The 26030-nt window shown below is 45.7% G+C and overlaps 1 protein-coding gene across 3 annotated transcripts; it reads left to right on the plus strand.

The window, feature by feature from the left end:
• Positions 1-532: 532 nt before the first annotated feature.
• Positions 533-26030, plus strand: Sf3a3 (splicing factor 3a, subunit 3). Of its 3 annotated transcripts, none has more exons than XM_063287750.1 (18): positions 533-619; positions 6310-6542; positions 6819-6866; positions 7166-7218; positions 7320-7425; positions 8462-8534; positions 10796-10887; positions 13926-14008; positions 14864-15002; positions 15915-15983; positions 16778-16845; positions 17109-17216; positions 18896-18965; positions 19887-20051; positions 20139-20249; positions 21275-21365; positions 24936-24991; positions 25758-26030. In XM_063287750.1, the coding sequence occupies exons 2-18, from the start codon at positions 6447-6449 to the stop codon at positions 25833-25835; spliced, it is 1506 nt and encodes a 501-aa protein (XP_063143820.1). In that variant the 5' UTR covers positions 533-619; positions 6310-6446; the 3' UTR covers positions 25836-26030. The 3 variants fall into 3 exon arrangements, with proteins under 3 accessions (XP_063143820.1, XP_063143819.1, NP_001020869.1); XM_063287749.1 differs by having other exon boundaries at positions 566-619; positions 5986-6542; NM_001025698.1 differs by lacking the exon at positions 533-619 and having other exon boundaries at positions 6384-6542; positions 25758-26014.

The raw sequence follows: 26030 nt of genomic DNA on the forward strand, positions 1-26030 counted from the left end.
TGTATTTGTCGAGAGGGTGAAAGAAGGTTCCAAGGCTGAGTCAGGCTTTTGTGAACCTAGTGGGCGGGCCGTGGGGTGGGGTGGGGATTCTCTCCCCAGGAAGAGGATCCCCTCTGGCAGCCACACCGGTCGGTCCCTCTTGAGCTTGGCCAGCCTCCCCACTACTGGTGGAGGGCTCTTCTGTAAGCGAGGGAGGGATTGGGAGAGGTGCCAGACCGAGCCAAGTGGCAGTGGGTTTCTTGGTCTGGTACAGATCTTCCCCTACCCCCAACAGCCCTGCCTCAACACGACATAGAAACACCGAGTTCTGATCCCCAGTTGGACCCAGACCCTCAACCCCCTTCCCCCTCTTCCCAAGGATTAGTGGGGGCGGCTCAGGATCCGCTCAGGGCCGCACGTTTTTTTGCCAAAAAAGGCAAGGATGCAGCTGCACGCGCCGCGGGAACATCTGGATCCGATTCCCAGCATGAATGGGTCATGGCCCCGCCTCTCGTGATTCACTGGCGGGGGCGGGAGTGAGCCGGAGGGCTGTCCCCTGAAGTGGGGCGATGGGGCGGAGCACTCCCCTGCTGGACGCCCAAGCCTGACCGCTGGCTCTGCGGTTGGACTGTGGCGGCAGGTATGCGCCTGGGTGGCTGAGGCAGTCTCTGGAGGCGGAGACCGCAGGGGTGGAGGGGTGAGGGACTCCAAGAGGAAACAGTGAAAGTGTAGTACCTCCCGAAATCACCCTCAACCCTGGGCCCGCCTTCTCAGAGGGGTAGACTCCTGGAGTCATCTGCCCAAGCTCGCAATGACAATCACCTGAAGACCCAGATACTGGCAACCTCTGGCCTTTACTGGGTGAGGAGTAGGGTCTAATTGTATAGTCCAGGCTGATCCTCCTGCCTCAGCCTCCAGAAAGGTGTGAGCCAACCAGCACACTCAAAAAAAAAAAAAAAAAAAAGTTGGCGTGTGTGTATGTGTGGTGTGCGCGCGCGCGCGCGCGTGTGTGGTAGTGGGTTTTTTTGTTTGATTGTTTGAGATGGTTTCTCTGTGTAGCCCTGGCTGTCCTGGAGCTCATTCTGTAGCTCATGCTGGCCTTGTTTGCCAAGCAAAAGTGGAGAGGTCAGAGGACAACTATGGGAGTCAGTTCTCTCCACCATGTGGGGCTGGGGGGAGGGGAGGACGACTCAAAACTCAGGTAGGAAGATGACGGTAAGCACCCTGCAGCAGAACCATCTCAGCGACTGCCCTACATTTTTATGAACACCCAACATAAAACGTTTGTAGGTTTACATTTTCTGTTTCTCCCACCAACCACGGACCTGCCTCTTATGCCCTTGCCTTCCCAGCTTCCTGCACTCCCAACTTTTGCTACAAGCCTCGAAGATAACTGGGGAAAGGCCCAGGGACCTAAAAGCATAGGCTCGTTTGGGGAAGCACAAGTAATTTTTCATGGAGGAAGTGCCAAGCTACTAAAATGGAAGGCAGAGCTGGGGTGGTCAAAAGTCAGATGCCAATGTAAACAGACCTCACCCTGCTGGTGAGCAGCCCTTGGAAATGTGGAAGCGGGGGCATTGAAGGGTCAGTGTGAGAAAGATCATTCTAGCCGTGTCTGAATAATGGATTAGCAGGGTAAAATGAGCAGGCTGATCAGAACACTCATGCATCGGGCCAGGAGATCATGAGACAGTAGCAGCCAGAAGGGAAGGGGGCGGGGGGAGCCTTGGTGACTGATTGGAAAGCCCAGTGCAGAGTGAGCACAGAATAGCAGTTAGCTACAAGGGAGGCTTCAGACCTGAGGCTGAGGGAGAATAGCATGGTTTAAATCTGCTCACCTCGGAGGGAGGGGTTCGTTTATCTCAATATAAAATTATTCAGAAAAACGTGTTAGTTTGTATAAGCTTGGCACATGCCTATAATGCTAGCACTTGAGGCGAGGCAGGAATGAAGGAACATCTTTGGCTGCATAGTGAATAGGAAAAGAAAAGGGAAAAAGAAAAAAAGAAACAGGAAAAAGAAAAAAAAACCACATGTACAGGAAAGAAAAAGGAGAAAAGATGCTGTATCTTTTTTTTTCTTTAGAATTATTTAATGTATGAGTACACTGTAACTGTCTTTGAACACACCAGAAGAGGGTGCCAAATACTGTTGCAGATGATCATGAGCCACCATGTGGTTGCTGGGAATTGAACTCAGGACCTCTGGAAGAGCAGTCAGTGCTGTTAGCTGCTGAGCCATCTCTCCAGCCCAAGATACTGTATCTTGAGTATAAAAAATGTTAAGGGGTTGGAGAATTGTTTTAGTGATAGAGCACCTTTTAAGGCCCTGGCCTTGGCACCTACACACACAGACACACTTTAACTCAAGTAACAAAATGAAACGGAACAGTTGTCTTTCTATGCCAGATCACCAAGGCTTATCTGCTTATTTTTTGTTTGAGATGTGCGTGTGAGTGTCTCTGTGGATGTGTACATGGTGTGTTCACATGTACACACAGAAATCAGCATTGGGCATCAGTTGCACTCTCTCTCCTCTTATTCCTTTGAGGTAGTATCTCTCCTGGAGATTATGTTTTCTTAGCTAGATTAGAAACCAGCAAGCCCCAGTTATCCTCCTATTTGCCAGCTTTGGCGCCAGGGTTACAGGGTTGTGCTGGGATGCCCAGCTTATTGAGTGGACAGTAGCAATTCCAGTCTTTTTTTTTTTTTATCCCTTTTAATAATTTTTATTTTTTTTTAAAGATTTATTTATTTTATGTACAGCATTCTGCCTGCATATGTGACTGCAGGCCAGAAGAGGGCACCAGATCTCATTACAGATGGTTGTGAGCCACCATGTGGTTGCTGGGAATTGAACTCATGACCTCTGGAAGAGCAGTCAGTGCTCTTAACCACTGAGCCATCTCTCCAGCCCAATTTTTATTTCTTTATGTAATGTATATGAGTACAGCATATCTGTCTTCAGACACACAAGACCAGAGCATCAGATCCCATTACAGATGGTTGTAAGCCATCATGTAGTTCCTGGGGAATTGAACTCACGACCTCTAGAAAAGCAGCCAGTGCTCTTAACTGCTGAGCCTTCTCTCCAGCCCCTTTTTCTTTATTTCTTTTTTTTTATTCATTTATTATATATAAGTACACTGTAGCTGTCTTCAGATACACCAGAAGAAGGCATCGGATCTCTTTACAGATGGTTGTGAGCCACCATGTGGTTGCTGGGAATTGAACTCAGGACCTCTGGAAGAGCAGTCGGGTTCTCTTAACCGCTGAGCCATCTCTCCAGCCCACTTCTTTCTTTCTTTCTTTCTTTTTTTTTTTTTTTTTTTTTTTTTTGAGGTCTCACTTAGCCTTGGTCTTTGCTGGCTGATTTATTTTTATTTTACATGTATAGTTATTTTGCCTGGGTGTACAGATGCACACGACATGCATGAAGTACTCATGGAGGCCATAAGAGGGCATCAGAACTGGCATCAGAGGGCATCAGTTCTTAGCTGCCATATGGTTGGGGGGAATAGACCCGCTTCCCCATGGAAGAGCAACCAGTGTTCGTCAATCTCTCCAGGTCCCCAATTCTTTCTAAACAGGAGACTTATTGGGGTTATAATTTATATGCCACCAGGTCATTCATTTTAAGTGCAAAGTTGACAGAATTGCACAACTCTTGCCACCTCCGGAAGGGTTCCTTCTGCACATTCTGAGTCTCTTCTTCTTTTTTTTTTTTTTTTTTGGTTCTTTTTTTTCTGAGCTGGGGACCGAACCCAGGGCCTTGCGCTTCCTAGGCAAGCGCTCTACCACTGAGCTAAATCCCCAACCCCTCTTCTTCTTTTTTTTAAAAATAGAATAGAGTGTATTGAAGGCATGGGGAGGGGAGTTAAGAGGGTAGTAGGGGAGAAAGAGAGAAGTAGAAAAATAGAAGAGGAAAAGAGTAGAGTAAAGCGGAGGCTGAACATGAGTAAGTGGAAAGAAGAGGGGAAGGGATTAGGGAGAAAGGGGACAAAGGGGGAAGAGGGTAAGAGCGAGAGAGAACAAGAGGAAGCAAGAGCCTGAGTCTTATCACAAACAACTACTCCCTTCCTTTCCATGGATTTGCCTGTCCCAGCATTTTGTCTGAACAAACACTTTGTTTTCTTTTAGTGCAACCACTGAAAGCCATGATTTTTTTTAAAAAGATTTATTACTTTATGTGTATGAGTATACTGTCACTGTCTTCAGACACACCAGAAGAGGGCATCGGATCCCGTTACAGTCGTTACATGTGGTTGTTGGGAATTGAACTTAGGGTCTTTGGAAGAGCAGTCCGTGCTCTTAACCGCTGAACCATCTCTCCAGCCTGAACAAACACTTTTTGATTGTTTTCGATCCTTTTCGATGGAGTCTCTATATGCTGTTCTGGCTGGTCTCAGACTTAACTTCTTGCCTGAGGCACTCAAGTGGACAGTCGTGTCCACCCTGTGCCTTCTTTCTTTCATCTTAAATGTTTTTTGTTGTTGTTGTTTATTCATTTATTATATATAAGTACACTGTAGTTGTCTTCAGATACACCAGAAGAGGGCATCAGATCTCTTTACAGATAGTTGTGAGTCACCATGTGGTTGCTGGGAATTGAACTCAGGACCTCTGGAAGAGCAGTCAGTGCTCTTAACCACTGAGCTATCTCTCCAGCCCCATCTTAAATGTTTTATGCACTCTTTATTTTGTTTTTTCTTAAAGATTTATTTTTATGTGTACGCGTGTTTTACCTGTGTGTATGTATGGTGCACCATGTGATGCTTGATGCCCATGGAGGTCAGGAGAAGGCAACGGGTCCCCTGGAACTGGAGTCATGGATCGTTGTAAGGTGACATGCGAGTGCTGGGAACCAAACCTGGGTGTTCTGGAAGATAGCCACTGAAGCGTTATACCAGCCCCTTCTGTCTCTATGGAGTATGATGCTTTCATGGTTCCTTAGAGCGTTCCCTCACTGCTGAACAGTGTCCTCTGATAACACGTTTATCCATTCACCCATGAATTAGGTGTGTATGTATGTAAGAGTGGATGGCATGTGTACCAGGGTGCCCAGTCATTCCTTGGACCTGGAGATGCAAGTGGTTGTTAGCCACCTGACTCGCGTGCTGGGAACTGGATTCAGATCCTCCGGAAGAGCAGCGAATGCTCTTAACTGCCGAGCCATATCTCCAATCCCAATTAATGGACTCTTGGGTTACATGCAGTTTTGGTGAATTATGAATAACAGGAGCATATGGACAATGTTTTCATTTCTCTGCCTAGAGTAGGCATGTAGTAGAGTCCCTTTTCTTGTGTTGATGTTGAAACCTGTACCTTGGATTTCACACGCGTATGTGTCCATGCGTGTATCTGTGCGTGCGTGCATGCGTGTATATGTTGTTTTGAGATAGGGTCTTATCACATAGCTCAGGCTGAACTTGAACTTATTTTCCTCTTACCTCAGTCCCCTAAGTCTGGATCACGGGTGTGAGCCACTCGACCTTGCTCTAAAGCTGTTTTTCCCAATACATGCTAGACAGGCACTCTATACCAATTCACGCTTTGTCCCTATTCTGTTTGTTTGTTTGTTTGTTTGTTTGTTTGTTTGTTTGTTTGTGTTTATTTCCTGAGACCGGGTCTTTATGTCGCCCTGGCTGTCCTGGAACTCACTATGTAGATCAGACTGGCCTAGAACTCAGAGATCTTCCTGCCTCTGCCTCCTCCTCTTCCTCCTCTGTCAAAGAAAGTCAGCCTAGATTTCATTTTCTAAGCCATACAGTGGCCGGGTATGGTGGCTCAGACCTGTAATTCCAGCAAGTTTCTGCGAAAAGCAGAAAAATTAAGAATTACAGAGAATCAGAAGCCAACCTGTATCAAATAGCAAGCCTACCATTGCTTGAGTGTACTACATTTTTCTTAAAGACTCCTCTGCTAATAAACAAAGGTTGTGTTTTAGTATGAGTAAGTATGACTTTTGTTAAGAACAAAATCACCACCATCTGCATTTTACTGACAGACATACTAAAGTCCAGACAAGGGGAAAACATCACCAGAGGTCACACACTGAAAACTGGAGCTTCCAGGTCCCCTTTCCTGTCTGTATCCTTCAGTTTATCGGTTCAAATGTTAGTGTGTCCCAGCCGGCCCAGCTGTCTGCAGCAAGCCTCAGGCAAGCCAGCTGTCTCTCACCCTCAGCCTGCAGGATTCTTGCAGGCAACCTAGAGACATCTTTCATCGCTGAAGCATCGCGTTTTCAGACCTCCAGCCAGCAGGGGGCAGTGTAGCTACTGTCGCCGGTAGCATCGACTTGCTCTCTTTGTGGTGTTCATTTTTTCTTGAGTCCCCCAAGCCACTTCCGGGACACGCGGAACTTTGGTGCAGCCGGATACTGCGCTCAGAGACACGGGCGTGCAAGGCGGCAGGCAGTGTTTCCGGCAGTGTTAGCGGTCTGAATTGAAGTACCGCGGCCAAGAGAAAATGGAGACAATTTTAGAGCAGCAACGGCGCTATCATGAGGAGAAAGAACGGCTTATGGATGTTATGGCCAAAGAAATGCTCACTAAGAAGTCCACGGTGAGTGAACAGTGGTCGGGGTCGCATCAGTAGGAGGGCCTCGGCCCTCAGCGGAGCTCTCGGCGTTTTATTTGGTCTCAGACCCTCCCTGCGCCCCATCTTCATCTTCCTCCTAAGCTGTCTGGGCGCTCTGGCCTCCTTAACGTCTTCCGAGGGCCCAGCAGCCCTTCTGCTTCAGCCCCTGAGACCTAAACCAATAAGCTCATCCTTCGGGTGGCCTTTCCAACTCCTGAACTCAGAGTAACAACGTATGTGTTACCGTTTGCCTTTCTGCAGCTCCGGGACCAGATCAATTCCGATCACCGCACTAGGGCCATGCAAGATGTGAGTGCCCCGCTGTCTGCTTCCCTTTGGGTCTGGCTGGGCGGGAAAAGTGCTGGCAGGGAAGGTTTGGAGGCTCAGCGTGATTCCTGCCCCTGGGTTCTTAGTCAGATATCCTCTCTCTGCCTCTCAAAAGTGTGGGCGACTACTCTGGGTTCGGGCTGTGTTGTAAAAGTGGTGGAACTTTCAAGACTTTGTATCCCGTGAGGTTTCCTTGGGTCTTGCCAAGACTCCCTTTGTTGTTTACCTAGCCCCATTGTACAAATTTGCTCCATTCTGATGGCTTTGTGTTTGCGTTTCAGAGATACATGGAGGTCAGTGGGAACCTGAGGGATTTGTATGATGATAAGGATGGGTAAGTGACAGTCACATCCCTTCTAACAGTGCTTCAGGGGAGCCATGGTGAAATGATGGCCTTTGTGCTTTATGCACTTTGAATTTGCTGATATCTTGCAGATTACGAAAGGAGGAGCTCAATGCTATTTCAGGACCCAATGAGTTTGCTGAATTCTATAACAGACTGAAGCAGATAAAGGAATTTCATCGGAAGCACCCAAATGAGGTGAGGCTCCCAAAGTAGTTTCCCAAGACCTATCCTTAAAAAAAGGAAAGATGCGAGGAAAATGGTGGCATGCCATATAGATGTCTGTCCAAGAAAGAACGTGCCACTTCACTGCAGTGAGCACAGTTAGGCGACATCCTTCCTGGTGTTCCTCTGCAGTAAGAGAACACAGGAAGCACTAGAGCCTATTTCTTTCTGTCCAGTGAGAGATCGGGTGACCTTTGCACCAGAGTTCTTTATTGGTTTAGTTCCAATTTTGTCTCCCTCATAGTAGCTTTCCCCCTACCCAAACTTACTTTTTCCTTTTTATCTCTCTTAAGAATTTCTCCCACCCAATACAATGTGCTCCTAGCTCTGGCTTGAAATCTACCAACACAATTGTACTGTGCTCATTCCCAGAGTTCAGTGCACCTTCAGAACTCGTGTAAAATATCTCTTGTGGACTACCTCCTCCAAGGCAGTCCTTCCTTAGGATGCTGTATTTGTGGCAAGGAATCAGACGTCTGCCCAGTTATAAAGCAAGGGAAGCTGAGAACACTAAGTAGTGAGCTCCTCTGTACACTTAAGGTCAAAGCGAGCATTAGAAGCCCAGCCTTAAAGACTTGCAAGTATAATATGCATATGTATATACTGTAAATATGTGTGCTTATGATGAGATATAGTTCAGGCTTTTAAAGAAAAAATTCCTGACATTTGAGACAATATGTATATAAAAAAAAACCTGTCAAACATTTTATTTGTATTTTATGTTTGGTAGATTTAAAGAAATAGAACAAATTTGTTGAACGGTTTTTTTTTTAATACAGTATCTAGATGTACATGGACAACCAAATAGGAAACTCCACAAATTGATGTTTTAAGAGTGTTTTATAAACTGATGGTAAAGACTGTATGTTTGGATTTAAAAGAAGCCCAGTAGATGAATAGTTTCACACTAAATCTTGTAGATTAACCAATCAGTGAAAAAAAGCAGTCCAGCCCTGTACTACAAGCCTGAGACATTGCCAGACCCACCTGAGCTTTTCTCTCCCACCAGATCTGTGTGCCAATGTCGGTGGAATTCGAGGAGCTCCTGAAAGCTCGAGAGAATCCAAGTGAAGAGGCACAAAGTAAGTAATGGCTTGATGTTTCTTTCTAGGGAATCCAAATCCGTTCTGAGCTATATAGCTACGACCTATGTTTTTTTTCTTAACCTCTTTTTAAATTTTGTCTGTATGGCTGTTTTGCCTGCATGTATGTCTATATACCACGCGTGTGTGTGATGGCCTAAAGAAGCCAGGGGAAGGATCTACTCCTACTATAGTTACAAATGGCTAGCTATCGTGTAGGGATTAGGATTCAAACTCAGGACCTCTGCAAGAGCAGCCAGTGTTCCTAACTGCTGAACCCAAGAGCCTGTCTCTAAAAACATAAATAAAGGCTGATTGTGATGAGTATAAATTTAATCTCAGCCCTCAGGAGTCAGACAGTTCTCTGGATTAAATAAAGGCCAGACTTTCTTTTTTAATTGTATGGTGAGTTAATATCTTTTTTGTTGATATTTATTTATTCATTTATTTATATCTGCATTGGTGTTTTGCCTACATGTATGTATGTTTAAGGGCATCAGATCTCAGAGTTACAGACAGTTGTGAACTGCCATGTGGATGCTAAGAATTCATCTCAGGTCCTAATGAAGAGCAGTCATTGCTCCTAACCGCTGAGCTATGTCTCTAGCCCCATTATTTTGTTTATCTTGAGACAAAGTTTCTCTCTAGCCCTGGAACTCACTCTACAAACCAGGCTGGCTTCCAATTCAGAAATGGTCTGCTTATACCTTCCGAGTGCTAGATAAAGGCATTAAAGGTTTGCACCACCTCTGCCTAGTTTCCTTTCTCTCTCCTCTCCTCTCTTCCCCTCTCCTCCACCCTCTCTTCCTTTCTTTTTTAAAGATGAGAATCTCAGAGCTAGAAAGATGGCTCAGCGGTTAAGAGCACTAATTGCTCTTCCAGAGGTCCTGAGTTCAATTCCCAGCAATCACATGGTGGCTCACAACCATCTGTAATGAACTCCAATGCCTTTCTGGTATGTTTGAAGACAGCTACAGTTTACTCATAAAAATAAAAATAAATAAATCTTGAAAAAAAGAAAAAGATGGGATCTCTACTTGAAGTCCTGGCTATCCTGAAACTCTGTGTGGACCAGGCCGGCCTCAGACTCAACAGTGATCCACCCATCTCTGCCTCCCAAGTGCTAGGATTAAACATATGTGCTACTAATCCTAGCTAATTTGGTTTTTGCTTATTTGTTTGTTTGGGTTTTTTTTTAAGATTTTTTTTTATTTATTTTATGTATGTGAGTACACTGTAGAGTGAGTACACTGTGGCTATCTTCAGACACACCAGAAGAAGATTTCAGATCCCATTACAGATGGTTGTTAGCCACCATGTGGTTGCTGGGAATTGAACTCAGGACCTCTGGAAGAACAGTCAGTGCTCTTAACCGCTGAGCCATCTCTCCAGCCCTATTTGTTTGTTTAATTGTATATGTGTACAGACAGGTATACAAAGGCATGTGTGTAGGGTCAGAGGACAACTTTATGAAGTCATTCTCTTCTCCTTTTACCTGAGTTTGGGGTTTGACCTCAAGCCTGAGAGCCATCTAGCCGGTCGGTCTGTCTGTCTGTCTATCTTCCTTCCTTCCTTTCTTTCTTTCTCTCTTTCTTTCTTTTTTTGACAGGGTTTCACTATGTATTTCATATTGGCCTTGAACTCTGTTTGTTTGTTTGTTTCTTTTGTTGAGACAAGGTCTCTACATAGCCCAAGCTCTTCTGGAACTGACTGTATAGACCAGTCTGGTCTTGTTGCCATACTGGCCTTGAACTAGTGATGTAGCTGCCTCAGCCTTCTGAGTGCCAATTTTGAAGCAAAGGACAGGATTAGGTGGCTTAGATTTGTGCCCAGAGACTTAGCTCACTTGGTAGACTATTTCTGAGTATATGTGAGTTCAGTTCCTGGCTTTGTAAACCAGCGTGATGGCGCATGCCTGTAATCCCAGCCCATAGGTAGAAGCAGGCAGCTCAGGAGTCTAAGGCCGGTTTAAGCCATCTGAAACCCTCTTTAACCCCCAGCCCTTAGGGCCTCAGGGATTGTAGCGGAGTTTTCAGATTGGTTTCTAGGCTCTGTGGACACTCTGATGATCTTGCACAGAATGCTCTTTTGTGCTCTCTAAGCTCAAAGTGGAAACCTACCTCTGTCACTTGATGAGAGCAGAGAGGACATTTGAGGGACAGGCTACCTCATAGAACTTCTAAAAGGTAGTGCATTTGAAAGAACAAGGTGAAGAAAGTAGCCTGTAACATCCGAATCATTGACGTGTGTGATTCCTTCAGACTTGGTGGAGTTTACAGATGAAGAGGGATATGGTCGCTACCTTGATCTCCATGACTGCTACCTCAAGTACATTAACCTGAAGGCATCTGAGGTAAGGCCTGGAGAGTGGAGAGAAAGTCTCATTCTGGGACTAAGTCAAAACACCTAATTAAAGCAGGTAGAGTGTCCCCCAAGTAAAGTAACTCGTGTAAATATTAAGTAGATGACTGTTTCTTGGAATAAACACTATTTATAATGAAAGTCCGGGTCTTAACGTTGCTGTTAATATAGGAAGCCCATTATTTTATTTATTAATTTATTCATTAACAACAATACTTTGGTAAAAATAGACTATCTGGGCAGTCCTATAGCCCCTCAGGGCAGTGGTAGGGACCTGGACACAGTGTCACAGTGATTGAGCTGTGAACCTGGTGGTCATGCGCCTAGCCACCTGCCCCCCTACCTCTGGACTCTTCATCCTGATGCTGCATGGGTGCTGCGCCCACCCGGGTCGGGACGGTATGAGTTTTTTTTGGGCCAGAATGTGCTCTGAAGTTCATGGGACCAAGTGTCTTAACTGAAGACTTAGTGTACCAGGAGGTAACCCCTGACCAGAAGCTTCTGTCCTGGAGACTCCTGACCAAGACCAACAGGATGCCACGTTGAGCAGAGTAATTGTTTCCTGCCAATGTCACTCACTCAGTGTATGTCCTGGAGGACTTTAATCTGGACCCACAGAATCAGCTCATAATCACCTTCACCCAGAACATCAACCATGCCCAGCTAATGGTGGTGAAGGAATGATGTGTTTACTGTGTGAACTCTGACAGTAGCAGCTGGACCGGCATCTGTCCGGAAGCCTGGGTCTTTTCTAGCTTATTTGGCATCTCCAGAGCTTTCCAGGAATTTTTCTTGCCTGTTTCAAAAGAAATGTTACCAAGACAATGGAGGGCTTTGAATATATCCTGCCCAAGCTACAAGGTAAAGCCCCTTCCAAAACACTTGTTGAGACAACGAAAGAGGCCAAAGAGAAAGCAAAGGAGACAGCACAGGCAGCTACAGAGAAGCCCAAGGACCTGGCCAACAAGGCCGCCACCAAGAAGCAGCAGCAGCAGCAGCAGCAGCAGCAGCAGCAGCAGCAGCAGCAGCAGCAGCTCCTCATATAGCTTACTTCCCCTCCCTTCTCCCTAGTGTACTTGATTATTAAAGATCAACCTGCACCCTCTCTGCAGTCTGGGGTGGTGGGTCAGGGCGCTGTCCTGGTCAGCATCTGTGCTACACCCAACTCTGTACTGGGCAAAGGGGTGCAATGACTTGCCCAAGGTCACAGCAGTGTCAGGTGATAGACTATGCTCCATGAGGGCAGGGCTCCTTGTTTTATTCTCTACTGGGTCCCAAGTACCCTGAACAATATTTAGCACATAACAGGCACTAACAAACACATGGTTTGACTGCCCCCTCCCCAAATAAAATAAAATAAACTATCTGGGGGGTAGGGGTGCTCCTGGGAGAGTGTGCCAGATGTCAACATTCGGTGTCTTTCTTAATTTCTCTGTACCTTTGTTGTTCTTTTTGGGTCTTGGTTTTTTGAAACAGGGTTTTTGTTTTTTGTTTAAAGATTTATTATTTATTATATATAAGTATATTGTAGCTGTCTTCAGACACACCTGAAAAAGGCATCAGATCTTATTACAGATGGTTGTGAGCCACCATGTGGTTGCTGGGATTTGAACTCAGGACCTCTGGAAGAGCAGTCAGTGCTCTTAACCACCGAGCCGTCTCTCCAGTCCTGCTACCTTATTTTTAAGACAGGATCCCTAAATAGGCCTGGAGTCCATCCTTTCAGCTATACTGCTGGCTAGTCATCCCCCAGGATCTCTGCCTCTCCAACTTGGGTGTTCTGGATATGTACTACCATGTAGAGAGAGGTGTTACCTGGGGGCTGAGGATCTGTGTTTAGGTTCTCATGTTTACACTGTAGGCACTTGATTCACAGACCCATCTCACTGCACAAAGAGAAACACCTTGTTTCTTTGTTTGCTTGTTTGTTTTCTGAGACAGGGTTTCTCTGTATAGCCCTGACTGTCCTGGAACTCCCTGTATAGTCTGGCTTTGAAATGAACAGAGTTCTGCCTGCCTCTGCCTTCTGAGTGCTGGGACTAACTGTGTGCCACCACGCCTGGCACACTTCTAAACCCTAAAATCCCTCCAGTGCTCATGTGTTAGGTGCTCGGTGTGACATATGTGAGATGGGAGGTACCTGACCTGTCAGAGAAGGAGGTGTTTATTTGGTTTTTGTTTAGTGGCAAGGTTTAAATGACAGTCTCAGGTCACCAGGAAGTTTAATAGTAAGTTTATATAGATGTGGCACATGGTGGCACTTTTTTAACCAAAGCACTCAGGTGTCAGAGGCAGAAGGGTCTCTATGAGACCTTGTTTCAAGAGAAGAAAAAAATGTCCCCAAGCTCAGCTCCTAACCTTGAAACTCTGCAAGAAGTACCTTGTCCTCTACTGTGCCTCCAGTGTGGCTCAGAGATGCCCAGTGAGTGGCTGCGTGGATTAACACCGCCACCTTTCAAGACTTTATTTTAGAATGGCAAAATCTTTAGGCAGGATCCTGGCCCACCCTGAGTATCCAGCCCAGGTCTTATTTGGATAAATGTTTGTTGACTTGGTCTTGTAGAGTTGGTGTCATGTTCAGCGATCTTGTCCTCACTTCCGTGGAATCAGCAGCCTTAGGATTGAAAGGCAGAAAGGAAAGCCACAACATGAGCCAAGCCTTGATACTTGGTCAGAGAACACTCAGTTTTGACCTTGATTTAAAAACAAAACGGGGCTGGGGATTTAGCTCAGTGGTAGAGCGCTTACCTAGGAAGCGCAAGGCCCTGGGTTCGGTCCCCAGCTCCGAAAAAAAAGAACCAAAAAAAAAAACAAAATTATTTGTGTAGCAGCCTTCAAATGTGGAGGTCATGGAATATCTTGAGGGAGTTAGTCCTCTCCTTCCACAGTGTGTGTCTCTGAACTAGAACTCAGGTCTTTACGCTTGGCGGCAAGCACTTTTATCCACCAAGCCCTCTTTCCAGCCCTTGACCTGACGCTTTGAAGTTGAGCTGCCTTATACCCTGACTGTCATGTGTTTCCTCTTTTCAGAAGCTGGATTACATCACATACCTGTCCATCTTCGATCAGTTATTTGACATTCCGAAAGAAAGAAAGAATGCAGAGTATAAAAGGTAGGCACTCAGTTTCCAGGCCCTTTCTGAATTTAGTTAGAATTCCATGGAAGGATTTAAAGTCAAAGTTGTGGCTTTTGTTGTCTGAATGCTGTACATGAATGACTCTTGGGTTTATCAGAAGATAAGGATGTTGAGTATTATGTTTTAGAAATACTTGTGATGTTGTCATGGTGGTACAAGCCTTTAACCCTAGCACTACAAGAGAAAAGAGTAGGCGGGTCACTGAATTCAGCTGGTCTACATAGTGAGTTCCAAGCCAGTCGGGGATATGTAATGAGACTCTGTCTCAACATAAACATGGGGATGTTCAGCTTATAGACAGAGGTATTTATGAGAACATCTGTGGTTAACACATGCCTTCCTTAATTTTGTGTGATTTAGAAAGATGTCTGTTTGGGGACCTCTGAGGTCTTAGAGTTCAATGGGGAAGTTTTCATGCGATGTGATGTGCTTGCATCTGGCATTAAGCAGAAAGTACTGTCGACTTGGCCACATTTCTCATTCGTGTTCCCCAACCTTGCTCCTTCTCATGTTCTGATTGCCTGACTTTCTTCAGTGCGTTAATTAAGACCTAGTATTTGACAAACTCGTTTAAGAATTTGTAGTGGGCTAGGAATATGGCTCAGGTACAGAGCACTTTCCTAGCCGCCATAAGGCCTTCAGTACTAATCCTACAAGTACAACACACACACACACACACACACACACACACACACACACACACGAATGCTTCAAGTGTTATCTTACCCACTATTATTAGAAATTAAGTATAGTTTTGGGAGCATAGCAGTATGTCACAGGTAGAGTTGTTTCTGTGCTGTGATGGTTTCACCATTGCATGGTTCTCTGCAGATACCTGGAGATGCTGCTGGAGTACCTACAGGATTACACAGATAGAGTGAAGCCCCTTCAGGATCAGAACGAGCTCTTTGGGAAGATTCAGACCGACTTTGAGAAGAAGTGGGATAATGGCACCTTCCCTGGATGGCCGGTGAGCTTCAGTGGGGTTCATGCCAGGGAAGCAAACTAATTATTTTAATCTTGAATCTGCTTCAGGAGGTTGACTGTCAGTCTCTCAGTATCAGGTCACCCTGAGACCAGGCATTCTTTGTACACTTAGAACAAGATTTGTCTGGTCTCACTAGACATTGTCTGGGCCCAGGATTATTTTTTTTTTTTTTTTTCGGAGCTGGGGACCGAACCCAAGGCCTTGTGCTTGCTAGGCAAGTGCTCTACCACTGAGCTAAATCCTCAACCCCTGGGCCCAGGATTTTTAACAACTGTATCCTGACTTCTGCTGACCAAAATCTGATCAGTTTGTATGATTAGAATCTATGTTTGTTTGTTTGTTTGTTTTGTAGAAGCAAGGTGATTTTATTCTTTTTTTTTTTTTTCCTTTTTTTTTTTTCCTTTTTTTTTTTTGGAGCTGGGGACCGAACCCAGGACCTTGCGCTTGCTAGGCAAGCGCTCTACCACTGAGCCAAATCCCCAACCCCCTGTTTGTTTGTTTTTAAGAATTATTTATTTAATTTATGTATGTGAGTACACTGTTGCTGTCCTCAGACACACCAGAAGAGGGCATCAGATCCCATTACAGATGGTTGTGAGTCACCATGTGGTTGCTGGGAACCGAACTCAGGACCTCTGGAAGAGCAGTCAGTGCTCTTAACCACTGAGCCATCTCTCCAGCCTGAGTCTATATATTTTTACTTCTGTTGATAAATTTGAACTTTCAGGAAGAAAACTAAACTGTCTGATTTTTTTTCCTCCATTTCTATGAATTGATCATTGTTTGTAAATGTGATTAAAAAAAGGGATCAGCCAGTCCTGGGAAGTTGGACGGCTTCCTTACCTTCATTCTTCTTATTAACCTGGTTCTGAATAAACTTCCTCTTCCTGCCAGAAAGAGACAAGCAGTGCCCTGACTCACGCGGGAGCCCATCTTGATCTCTCCGCATTCTCCTCCTGGGAGGTATGTTTCATGGCACTACAGGGTACTGCTCTTGCTTAACTAGTTTTCTTTCTCTTGGTGGTGGTGGCGGCGGCGGCTGTAAATCACTGTAGGTGTATGCCCTTGCATATGTGCCACAGATGCATATAGAGACGATAAGTTGTGGGAGTTGTTTCTTTCCTTCCACCAGGTGAATTCTGGGGATCAAACTCAGGTCATCATGTGACAGCGGGCATTTTTTTTCTTGATGAGCCATTTCACTAGCCCTGGCCGTCCTTCAGAGGGACTACTTGCTCTCCTCTATTCAGTGTCTTAGACTTGTTGCAATGCCATTTCCTAAGGACAGGCATGTACAAGGGATATGGAAAAATCAGAAGGAAAAAAATCTTTTAACATCTCTGAAGACTTAAATTTCAGAGACCTATGATATGATGTCATAGGGTTTAGAAAGTTAGAGGGAGACTGAGGCAAGAGAATTGCTGTGAGTTTGAGGCTAGCTTTAGAGTAAGATCTGTCTCAAACCCAAAATCAGTTATTCTAAAACAAAGCAAGGAGCTAGAGACAAGTGTTCAGTTGGTGGGGTACTTGCCTAGCATGTGTGAGGTTCCGAGTTCAGTTCCTGTCTCTGCAAAAAATACTTCTATGAGTGGCCTCCCTATGGAGAGCCACTGAACACTCCCTTCCCATGGTGGCTGACTCTGGACATGGCAGTAGTCAGTCTTTGGGGACTGAAAGGTAGGAGGCTGACTGTAGAATGTAGTCCTGCCTGGGGAAAAAGCTAGTCATGTTGTGTTGTAACCGATTTCTCTTTCTAGGAGTTGGCATCCCTGGGTCTGGACAGATTGAAATCTGCACTGTTGGCTTTAGGCCTGAAGTGTGGTGGGTAAGAACCTGGTTTTGCTATCAAAAACCCTACTGGCTGTGTGTTTGGATGATCCTCTAAGAGGCTGTGATTTTGTTGTTTGATTAACACACACTGCAAAAATCATTTTGTACAGTGTATGATGGTGAATGCCTTTAACCCCAGCACTGAGAGGGCAGGCAAGTGTCTGTGTGTGAGTCCGAGACCAGCCTGGTCCTTAATAATGAGTTTCTTTTAAAAAGAAAAAAGACCATCTGTGTAGTATGTACCTCTTACCTCCTTAGGACCCTAGAAGAACGAGCTCAGAGACTCTTCAGCACCAAAGGAAAGTCCTTGGAGTCGCTCGACACCTCTCTGTTTGCCAAAAATCCCAAGTCAAAGGGCACAAAGAGGTGAGTAGCTGGTTCACATCTCCACTCTGGTTTTTACATTTCTGTCCTATGGAGCCTGCTTTCTACTTCTCCTTTTGCTTTGCTTTTCCCCTCTAAGTCAGGCTCTCCCATAACTCGGATTGGCCTCAAACTTGCTCGTATCTGGGCACGACCTTCAGCTTCCCCCATGGCATCTCTGTCTCAGAAGGTTGCTCTTGCAGGCATGTGCCACCAGGCCTGGTTGGTTGGTTGGTTGGTTTTCCTTTTTTTTTTTTTTTTTTTTTTTTTTTGAAACAGGGTCTCACTGTGTAGCTCTGGCTGTACTAGAACTCACTATGTAGACCAGTCTGGCTTCAAACTCACAGACATCCAGTTGCCTCTGTCTCCCCAGTGCTGGGATTAAGGAAGAGCACCATTAAACCCAGCTAAGGATCGCACAATTTTTCTTTTTCTTTTTTTTTTCTTTCTTTCTTTCTTTCTTTCTTTCTTTTATTTATTTATTTTTTTGAAAGTAGATTTTTTTCTTTTATTGAAGGTAGATTATTGTCTCCTACAATTTATCCTGATTATAGTTTGCCCTCCTTCTATCCCTTCTCGTTCCTCCCCCTTCCCTCTCCTCCCCTCTCCTTCCCTTCAGTTCCACTCCCTTTCTATCTGTTATTAGGAAAGAATAGGCTTTTAAGAGAGAACAGCCAAACGTGACAAAATAAAATATGATAAGGTGAAGAAAAAACTATCATATCAAAGTTAGGCATGGCAACCCAACAGAAGGAAAAGTCTCAGGGGCAGCCAGAAGACTCAAAGATCCATCCTAGTCACAGTCAGGAGTCCCATAAAAACACTTGAGCTAAAAGCCATAATATATACACAGAGGACCTAGTGCAGCCCCGTGTAGGCTCTGTGCTTCAGTCTCTGAACTCTTATGTCTCCCTTTGTCGATGTGGAGAGCCCGTGCTCTCCTGCTGGCCTCTCTCCTCTGTCTCTTACCTCCCTGCTCTTCTTCCCTGAGCTCAGGGGAGGGATTTGTTAGAGACCTCCCATTTAGACCCTCTCTCCACAGAGTGTCTGCTGTAGGCTCTGTGTCTGTTCCTATCTGCTGGGAGAAAGCTGCTCCAGTGATGACTGGATAAGGCACTGATCTAGGAGCAATGTTTTAAGGGCTCCCTGAGTTAGACTTTGTCTCAAAATAGATTTTTTTAATACTTTAATTTTATTAGTGACAGCTGGGTATATTTATGAGCTGCATATGTATACAGGGTATTGTTTTTTGATTTGGCCTTTTTTTTTTTTTCTCCCTAATATGTTATACCAATCCTGGAAAGTGGTTGTTAATCTGATTTTTGCAAGGACTTGGGAAAGTTGCTAAATGTGACCTTCCTTGCAGTTGCAAAGCAGCGGAATTAGGACTTTGTATCGTTACTTGCTTTCAGGGCTTCTTATATATTGCATTCCTTTGTAAATCACAGTGGTGCCATACAGTTGAAGTGGTCTCACAGGCCATTCACTGTACACACAAAGTCAAGATGAGACTCCCTAGCTTCTAAGAACTGCCCTCAGGATTTGAGCAGGGAGGCTGCCTCGTGTGGCCTGCTCACATGCTTGAGATTGTGTAATTCTGTCACAGAGACCGTGTTCCTGACAGGGAATAAAGCTTTCGATACAAAGAACCCTTAATTGATACAGCTTGTTCTTGTTCTCAGAGACACTGAGAGGAACAAAGACATTGCTTTCCTGGAAGCCCAGATCTATGAATATGTGGAGATTCTTGGGGTAAGTGCGATCTTCTAGAGCCGTGCATAGGAAGGATTTTTTTTTTTTTTTTTTTTTTTTTTTTTGGGTTCTTTTTTTCGGAGCTGGGGACCGAACCCAGGGCCTTGCGCTTCCTAGGTAAGCGCTCTACCACTGAGCTAAATCCCCAGCCCCGGATTTTTTTTTTTTTTTTAAGTTCACATAAGGAAGTGGGGTGGGCAGTAACTTAGTTCACCTCAAAGTATGGTTCTCTTGAAGTCCTTGGCCCTTCTTTTGGACTCCTGTTGTATCGTTAGGTGATATTCCCAAGGCTGCCCAATTCTCATAAGGTCAGACATAGACAGTAGACCCTGCCTGTCTCCTCGTTCAGCCCGATCTAGAGTAATGCAGCTCTTTGCTGAGCTTCAGCATAAACCAGGGGGTGACCCAAGAAGTAGGCACTCAAAAGGCAAGCCAGAGGTGACTCAGCGGTGCTTCAGACGTGACTTACTGTGGCACAACAGTTTGCCCCATGTTGAGACTGAAACCTGGCAAGGCTAGAGGAGGGCCAGTACGAAGATGGCTATGGACAGTCTCCTCTTGTAGGGTCTCAGGAAGTGCCCTTCATACCTTCCTGCTTGGTTTGAAGTGCTATCTCCCTGTTTCTGCTGCACGTGATGCTGCAGGCTAGTATGCCCATGACCTTCCAGACAGTTCTCTGTCTCTGTCTCCTGTGGTGCTGTAGGAGTGCTGAGGTTGCAAGGAGGGTGGCTTTTACATGGGTTCTGAGGCTTCAACTCAGGTCATCAACTGAATCATCTTGCCAAGCCAACTTAGCCTTATTTTACAACCAAAACCTTCCTTTTGGAAGTGAAGGGCAGCAAGAGTTAGAGGAACTGTCCCTTCATGTCCTGTACTGATGTGATCTGTCTTTGTTTTGCTTTTTCTCTATGCCTCACCTAGGAACAGCGACAGCTCACTCATGAAAATGTACAGCGCAAGCAAGCCAGGACAGGTGAGGAGCGGGAGGAGGAGGAAGAAGAGCAGATCAGCGAGAGCGAAAGTGAGGACGAAGAGAATGAAATCATTTACAACCCCAAAAACCTGCCTCTGGGCTGGGACGGCAAAGTAAGACTCTCGGGTCTCCTCCATCCCCTCCCACTGTGGAAGGCACAAGGGCTTGGGAAACTAACGCAGTCGCTTGGTCTCCTTTAGCCCATCCCCTACTGGCTGTACAAGCTCCACGGCCTGAACATCAACTACAACTGTGAGATCTGCGGGAACTACACTTACCGAGGGCCGAAGGCCTTCCAGCGGCACTTCGCTGTAAGTCACAGCCGTTCTCCTGGGAATTGAGCAAACACAACACTTTAGAGCGGGGCTGGCAGCAGCCTGAGGGCCACTGCCACCAGAGCTGAAAGCAATCCAAGGCCCATGCTGTGGCTGTGGGTCGGGCTAGCCCTGAGCCTTGACTGCTCTCTGGAGCAGCCACCACTCTGCTGTGGAACTCGGCTTTGGCTTTCCCACACTCATTCTTGTTCCGTTCTCTCTCATTTTTTCTGCAGCATCTTGGATCATGTCTGGCCTTTTGGTCATTTCTCTACATTGCTATAAAGGGGGCTGGGCAAGTTTTGGTTTTTTCAAGTTTTAAATGGGCCCTTGCTTCTTTGCAGAAAGAGTAAACTAAGGCTTGGTATTTACCAACCTGTTCTTGACACGAGTCGTGTCTGAGAAATACCTCATCAGTGGGCTCGCCCTTGCTGCATTCTGCCCTTCATTTTTGGAGGACAGTTACATAATGGAAAAGACATCCTATACTAGATAAGCATGGCAAGTTTTGTGAGCTCCCTCTCAGATGTGTTCCTAGCTGCTCTGGGTCCTTTTCTCTGTGTCCCCCAGTGGACTCTGGGTTTATCTTAGAAGGGTGGGTTGGTGTCCAGGATAAGACCTATGGTGACTTTCATTGTAAGAGCTGAAGTTGTCGTTTCATCACACTCTCCCGGCCTCTCCATCCTTCAGATACCTGTTCAGCAGTTTGCTTCTGAACCTCCAGAAATACCAGCCTGCCCTCACGGCCCCGCAGGGCCTTCTGGGTTGTACCAGCTTCTCTCTAGCACCGAGTGATGAGTCTTGGGTGTACTGCCCTGATACCACTAACTCTAGAACCCGAAGTTTGTACACCTGAGACAGTGCAGTGCCACTTAGCAGTGTCGGCCTGTGTCAGTCCTGGTCAGCTGTGTAGACATACCCCCAGCAGGAGTGCTGCCTTCCCTGGGGTAGGGTCTGTGGTGGGATGAAGTGGGTGCTGTCTCAGCCATCCCTGTTTCACACGTCCCTTTCCTTCCCTCCAGGAATGGCGTCATGCTCATGGCATGAGGTGTTTGGGCATCCCAAACACTGCCCACTTTGCAAATGTGACACAGATTGAAGATGCTGTCTCCTGTAAGTAAGCTTTCCATTGGTTCCCTTTCCAGACAAGATAGCCATTCTTTTTTTTTTTTTTTTTTTTTTTTTTTATTATTATTAACTTGAGTATTTCTTATATACATTTCAAGTGTTATTCCCTTTCCCGGTTTCCGGGCAAACATCCCCCTCCCCCCAAGATAGCCATTCTTATAGCTGTCCTAGTACCCTGCCCTCTCCAGGCCCAAGAGCAGAGACTGTGGCTATAGAATTATATGGCTAAGGCACACATATAATTACTGCATTTTTTAAGGGAGTGAGCAGTCAACAGTACTGATTATATCTCCCTTGAAAAGAATCTTAGCTGAGGTTAGACAGGGCTTTTAGCCTGAGTCTGTGAACTTTCCTCTCTGGAGCATTCTGAGTGTAGGTTTTATGTTTACTCTTCTGAATTGACTTTAATGTGTTAAGAACCACTGATCCAGAAGAAGAAAATAGAACGGGCTCCCTACTCATATTCCTCAGGTAGCTGCAGATAAGAGGAGGACAGCAGGGGCTGGGGATTTAGCTCAGTGGTAGAGCGCTTACTTAGGAAGCGCAAGGCCCTGGGTTTGGTCCCCAGCTCCAAAAAAAAAGAACCAAAAAAAAAAAAAAAAAAAAAAAAAAAAGGAGGACAGCAGCGAAGTGCTCGCTGGAGGGAGGGCCAGGGGGAATGCGTGCTAGGCACTTCGCCTTGCCTGGCAGCCTCTGCTCCCAGTACTTTACTGCAGACTCCTGCACCCCTGCTCTCCTCATCCTTCTCGCTGTTGTTTCACTTCATGCCAGCCAGACGGTTTGTTTTATTTATTGATGGATTTTATTTTGTTTTGCTTTGCTTTGCTTTAGACAGGGTGTCACAGTGTAGCTTCACTGTCCTGGAACTCTCTCTGTAGACAAGGCTGGCCTCAAATTCAGAGATCTCTTCAAATCCACCCTTTGCCTCCTGAGTGCTGTTATTGTATGCGGATGCATGCATGTGTATGTGCCACCACCACCTGGCTCTCTGTTTTATTATTATTATTTGATTTTAAAAAATATATAGTATGTGTGGTGCACTACTTATGTGAGTTTCTGTGCCTCATGTATATACAGGATCCTATGGAGCAGAAGAGCGCATCAGATCCCCTGGTACTAGAGTTACGGGCACTTAGGAACCATCATGTGGGTGCTCGGGGACCCTGGGTCCTCTGGAAGAACAGCCAGTGCTTTTTTTTTTTTTTTTTTTTTTAATTATTATATATAAGTACACTGTAGCTGTCTTCAGACACACCAGAAGAGGGCATCAGATCCCATTACAGATGGTTGTGAGCCACCATGTGGTTGTGGTTGCTGGGAATTGAACTCAGGACCTCTGGAAGAGCAGTCAGTGCTTTTTTTTTTTTTTTTTTTTTTTTTTTTTTTTTTTTTTTTTTCTTTCTTTTTTTCGGAGCTGGGGACCGAACCCAGGGCCTTGTGGTTGCTAGGCAAGCGCTCTACCACTGAGCTAAATCCCCAACCCCCGCAGTCAGTGCTCTTAACCACTGAGCCGTCTCTCCAGCCTTTTCTCCACCTTTTTTTTTTCCCCCCAGAGCTGGGGACCGAACCCAGGGCCTTGTGCTTGCTAGGCAAGCGCTCTACCACTGAGCTAAATCTCCAACCCCGGGCAGAGACATTTCTGCCTCACACTTGGCCTCTATGCAGGCACTAGAATGAAATCTAGGCTCTGGTCTCCATGCCTAAGTGGTAGGGCTCTGCCTTCCGACCCACCCCTGGAACCCTGTTTGGGGGATAGGATCTGACTTTGTAGCCCAGACTGCCCTGAAACTCACTTTGAACTGGTCATGATCCTCCTGCCTCAAACTCCTATGTATAGGTCTGAGCCACCACACCTGGCCTGATTAACTTCCTGATTTATTTTTGCCTTTTTGCTTTGTTGATAGGAAATTAAGTCAAGGTAATAGCATGAATTGTAAATCTACATTTTTTTTTTTTTTAAAGATTTATTCATTTATTATATATAAGTACACCATAGCTGTCTTCAAATACACCAGAAGAGGGCATCGGATCTCTTTACAGATGGTTGTGAGCCACCATGTGGTTGCTGGGAATTGAACTCATGACCTCTGGAAGAGCAGTCGGGTGCTCTTAACTGCTGAGCCATCTCTCCAGCCCGTAAATCTACATTTCAAATGCTTAAAAACGTTTTTTCTGAGCCAGGTGGTGATGATGGAATGCACCTTTAATTCTAGCACACAGCAGGTAGAGGCAGGCAGATCTGAGTTCCAGGCCTGCCTGGTCTACAGAGTGAATTCCAGGACAGCCAAGGCTACACAGAGAAGCCCTCCCTGTCTTGAAAAACATTTTTTCTTACATTTCTTTACTGTGTGCAACTGTTTGTATGTGCTCACATGTGTGCATGGTCATGCATGTGTGGATCCCCTTCCGTCATGTGTTGTGGGAATCAAACTCAGGTCATCATGGGCGATTATGAGTATTCAGAGATGCACACATGTATGCATAGCCCATACATGCATGCATGCATGCACGCACGCACGCACGCACACGAAAGCAACATGGCAGCATTTGTTGGCTGTGTTTTAAGGCAGTGTGGGTACTAGTGTGGCTTATAGTTTAGTTTGCTTCCTTACTAGGATAAACATGACCAAAAACAACCCGGGAAGGAGAGGGTTTGTCTGGCTTACACTTTGAGGTCACAGTGTGTCACTGAGGGAAGTCAGGGTAGGAACTCAGGGCAGAAATCAGGGCAGCTGACGTGGAGGAACACCCATCAGAGGCTTGCTCGCCACAGTTTGCTCAGCCTGCTTTCTTACAACTTGCAAGACATCTTGCCCGGGAGTGGCAGCACCCCCAGTGAGTGGAGGCACCCCATGTCAATCACTAATCGAGACAATGCAGTACAGACAATATGATGGGGGCATATTGAAGTTCCTTCTTCCCAGATACAACTAACCAGGACAAAGCTGAGCTTAAGTCACACTCCAGTACTCCCCAATCTCAGGTGGCAGAGGCAGGATCTCTGAGTTCCAAGCCAACCCGAGCACAAGAACAGCCAGGACTGTATAGAGAGACCGTCTTAAAAAACAAAATAAAGCCCTAACCAGGACATGTATTAAGAAGCCTTCTCAGCTATGATCCTTTTTATTTTATCCCACAGTTTCGCTAGACTCTTGTACAAACTGCTTCTTTTGAGAGAGCTTTCTTTTTACCGTTTGTTTGGTTTTTGAGCCAGGGTTGCTCATTTAGCACAAACTGCCTTCAATCTCAGTATGTAGCCAAGGCTAGCCTTAAACTGCCAGATCCTTCTTCCTCTATCTCCCAAGTGCTGAGGTTATAGGAGTGAACCTCCATGCTGATTTCTGGTCTCTGTCCTAAGACAGTTTTTCTTTCACAGCAACGTGAGACTGTGGTAATTTCTCAATCAGAGGGGCTTTATCTACAGGTTGTTCTAAATCAAAATTCTGTTTGGGGGGCTGACAGTCGGGAGCCTGTGGGGAGCGGGGCGGTGAGAATGATGTAACACTGTACCCAGGGGACTGAGGGCCTAATGGCTGCTTACCTCTCATCCTGCAGTGTGGGCCAAGCTGAAACTGCAGAAGGCTTCAGAACGATGGCAGCCTGACACCGAGGTGGGTGTTAATGTGGATCGTGTTAGGTGTGGCGTCAAGTGACGGCTCCCTCACTACGCAGACAGGAGAGGCTAGAGAGTTTTCTGTTTTAGCAAGTGTAATGACAGTGTCTACACGTGTGTGAGCCTGTCGGCATGTATGCTTTAAGTCTTTGTCATCAGGCACTTCTCCCACTGAGGCAGTTGTGAATAAGGGCACCCCGTCTCTTGTGCTACCCTGGGGATTTCTAAAGAAGTCTGTCACCTCTTAGGTCTCTGAGGAAAGCATCAAGTCAGAGATGGTCCTCTCTTCAGAGTGGGAATCTGTCCTTGTTGGTCTTGACAGGTCTCAGAGATGGCTACCATACATTGAAGGGGTGGCAGTAACGTCCTGGTCCTGTGCAGACCGACAGTAGTCTCTTATTCTATGTCAGTATTGCAGTTTTGTTTTCTTGCATCAAGAGCCCTTCCAGCTGTAATGTAGACCTGAAACACAAGACTGGCCTCGCTGTCAACTCCTGCAGTGGCCCAAGGGCAGAAACCCAGGCTTGGGCACCATTTCACACTGCTGTTTTGGTTTCCTTGTCAGGCTTTCCCTGTCAGGCTTCCTTGTCTCAAACACAAGGCATTTCTTGAAAGACTATGAAGGGATAAGGGTGAGCCACGACTGGTGCCACTCTAGATATCTAGAAACAGCTTTGGATTCCTCTTGGAGCTCTGGTTGAGAAAGTTATGTTAAATTAATGCTGGTTTCTGGCAGTGTGTAGCTAACGGCCTTTCCTTTTCAGGAAGAATATGAAGACTCCAGTGGAAATGTTGTGAACAAGAAGACATACGAGGATCTGAAAAGACAAGGACTGCTCTAGTGGTTGGCCATGCCTGGGCTTCCGTGAGAAGCCTGAGAAAATTTTTCCCAACCAAATGTTCTTAAAGACTTTTTGCTATGTAGTATCTACCTTGTAGGAAGAAGACATGCTGACAGATTGCAGAATTGAGATGTGTTTTATCTTTGTTTTATATTAAAAAGATTTGTGGGAAAATAAAACAGCCCTTGTTCTAGA

This window comes from Rattus norvegicus, chromosome 5 (genome assembly GCF_036323735.1).
Source record: "Rattus norvegicus strain BN/NHsdMcwi chromosome 5, GRCr8, whole genome shotgun sequence".
Lineage (NCBI taxonomy): Eukaryota > Metazoa > Chordata > Mammalia > Rodentia > Muridae > Rattus > Rattus norvegicus.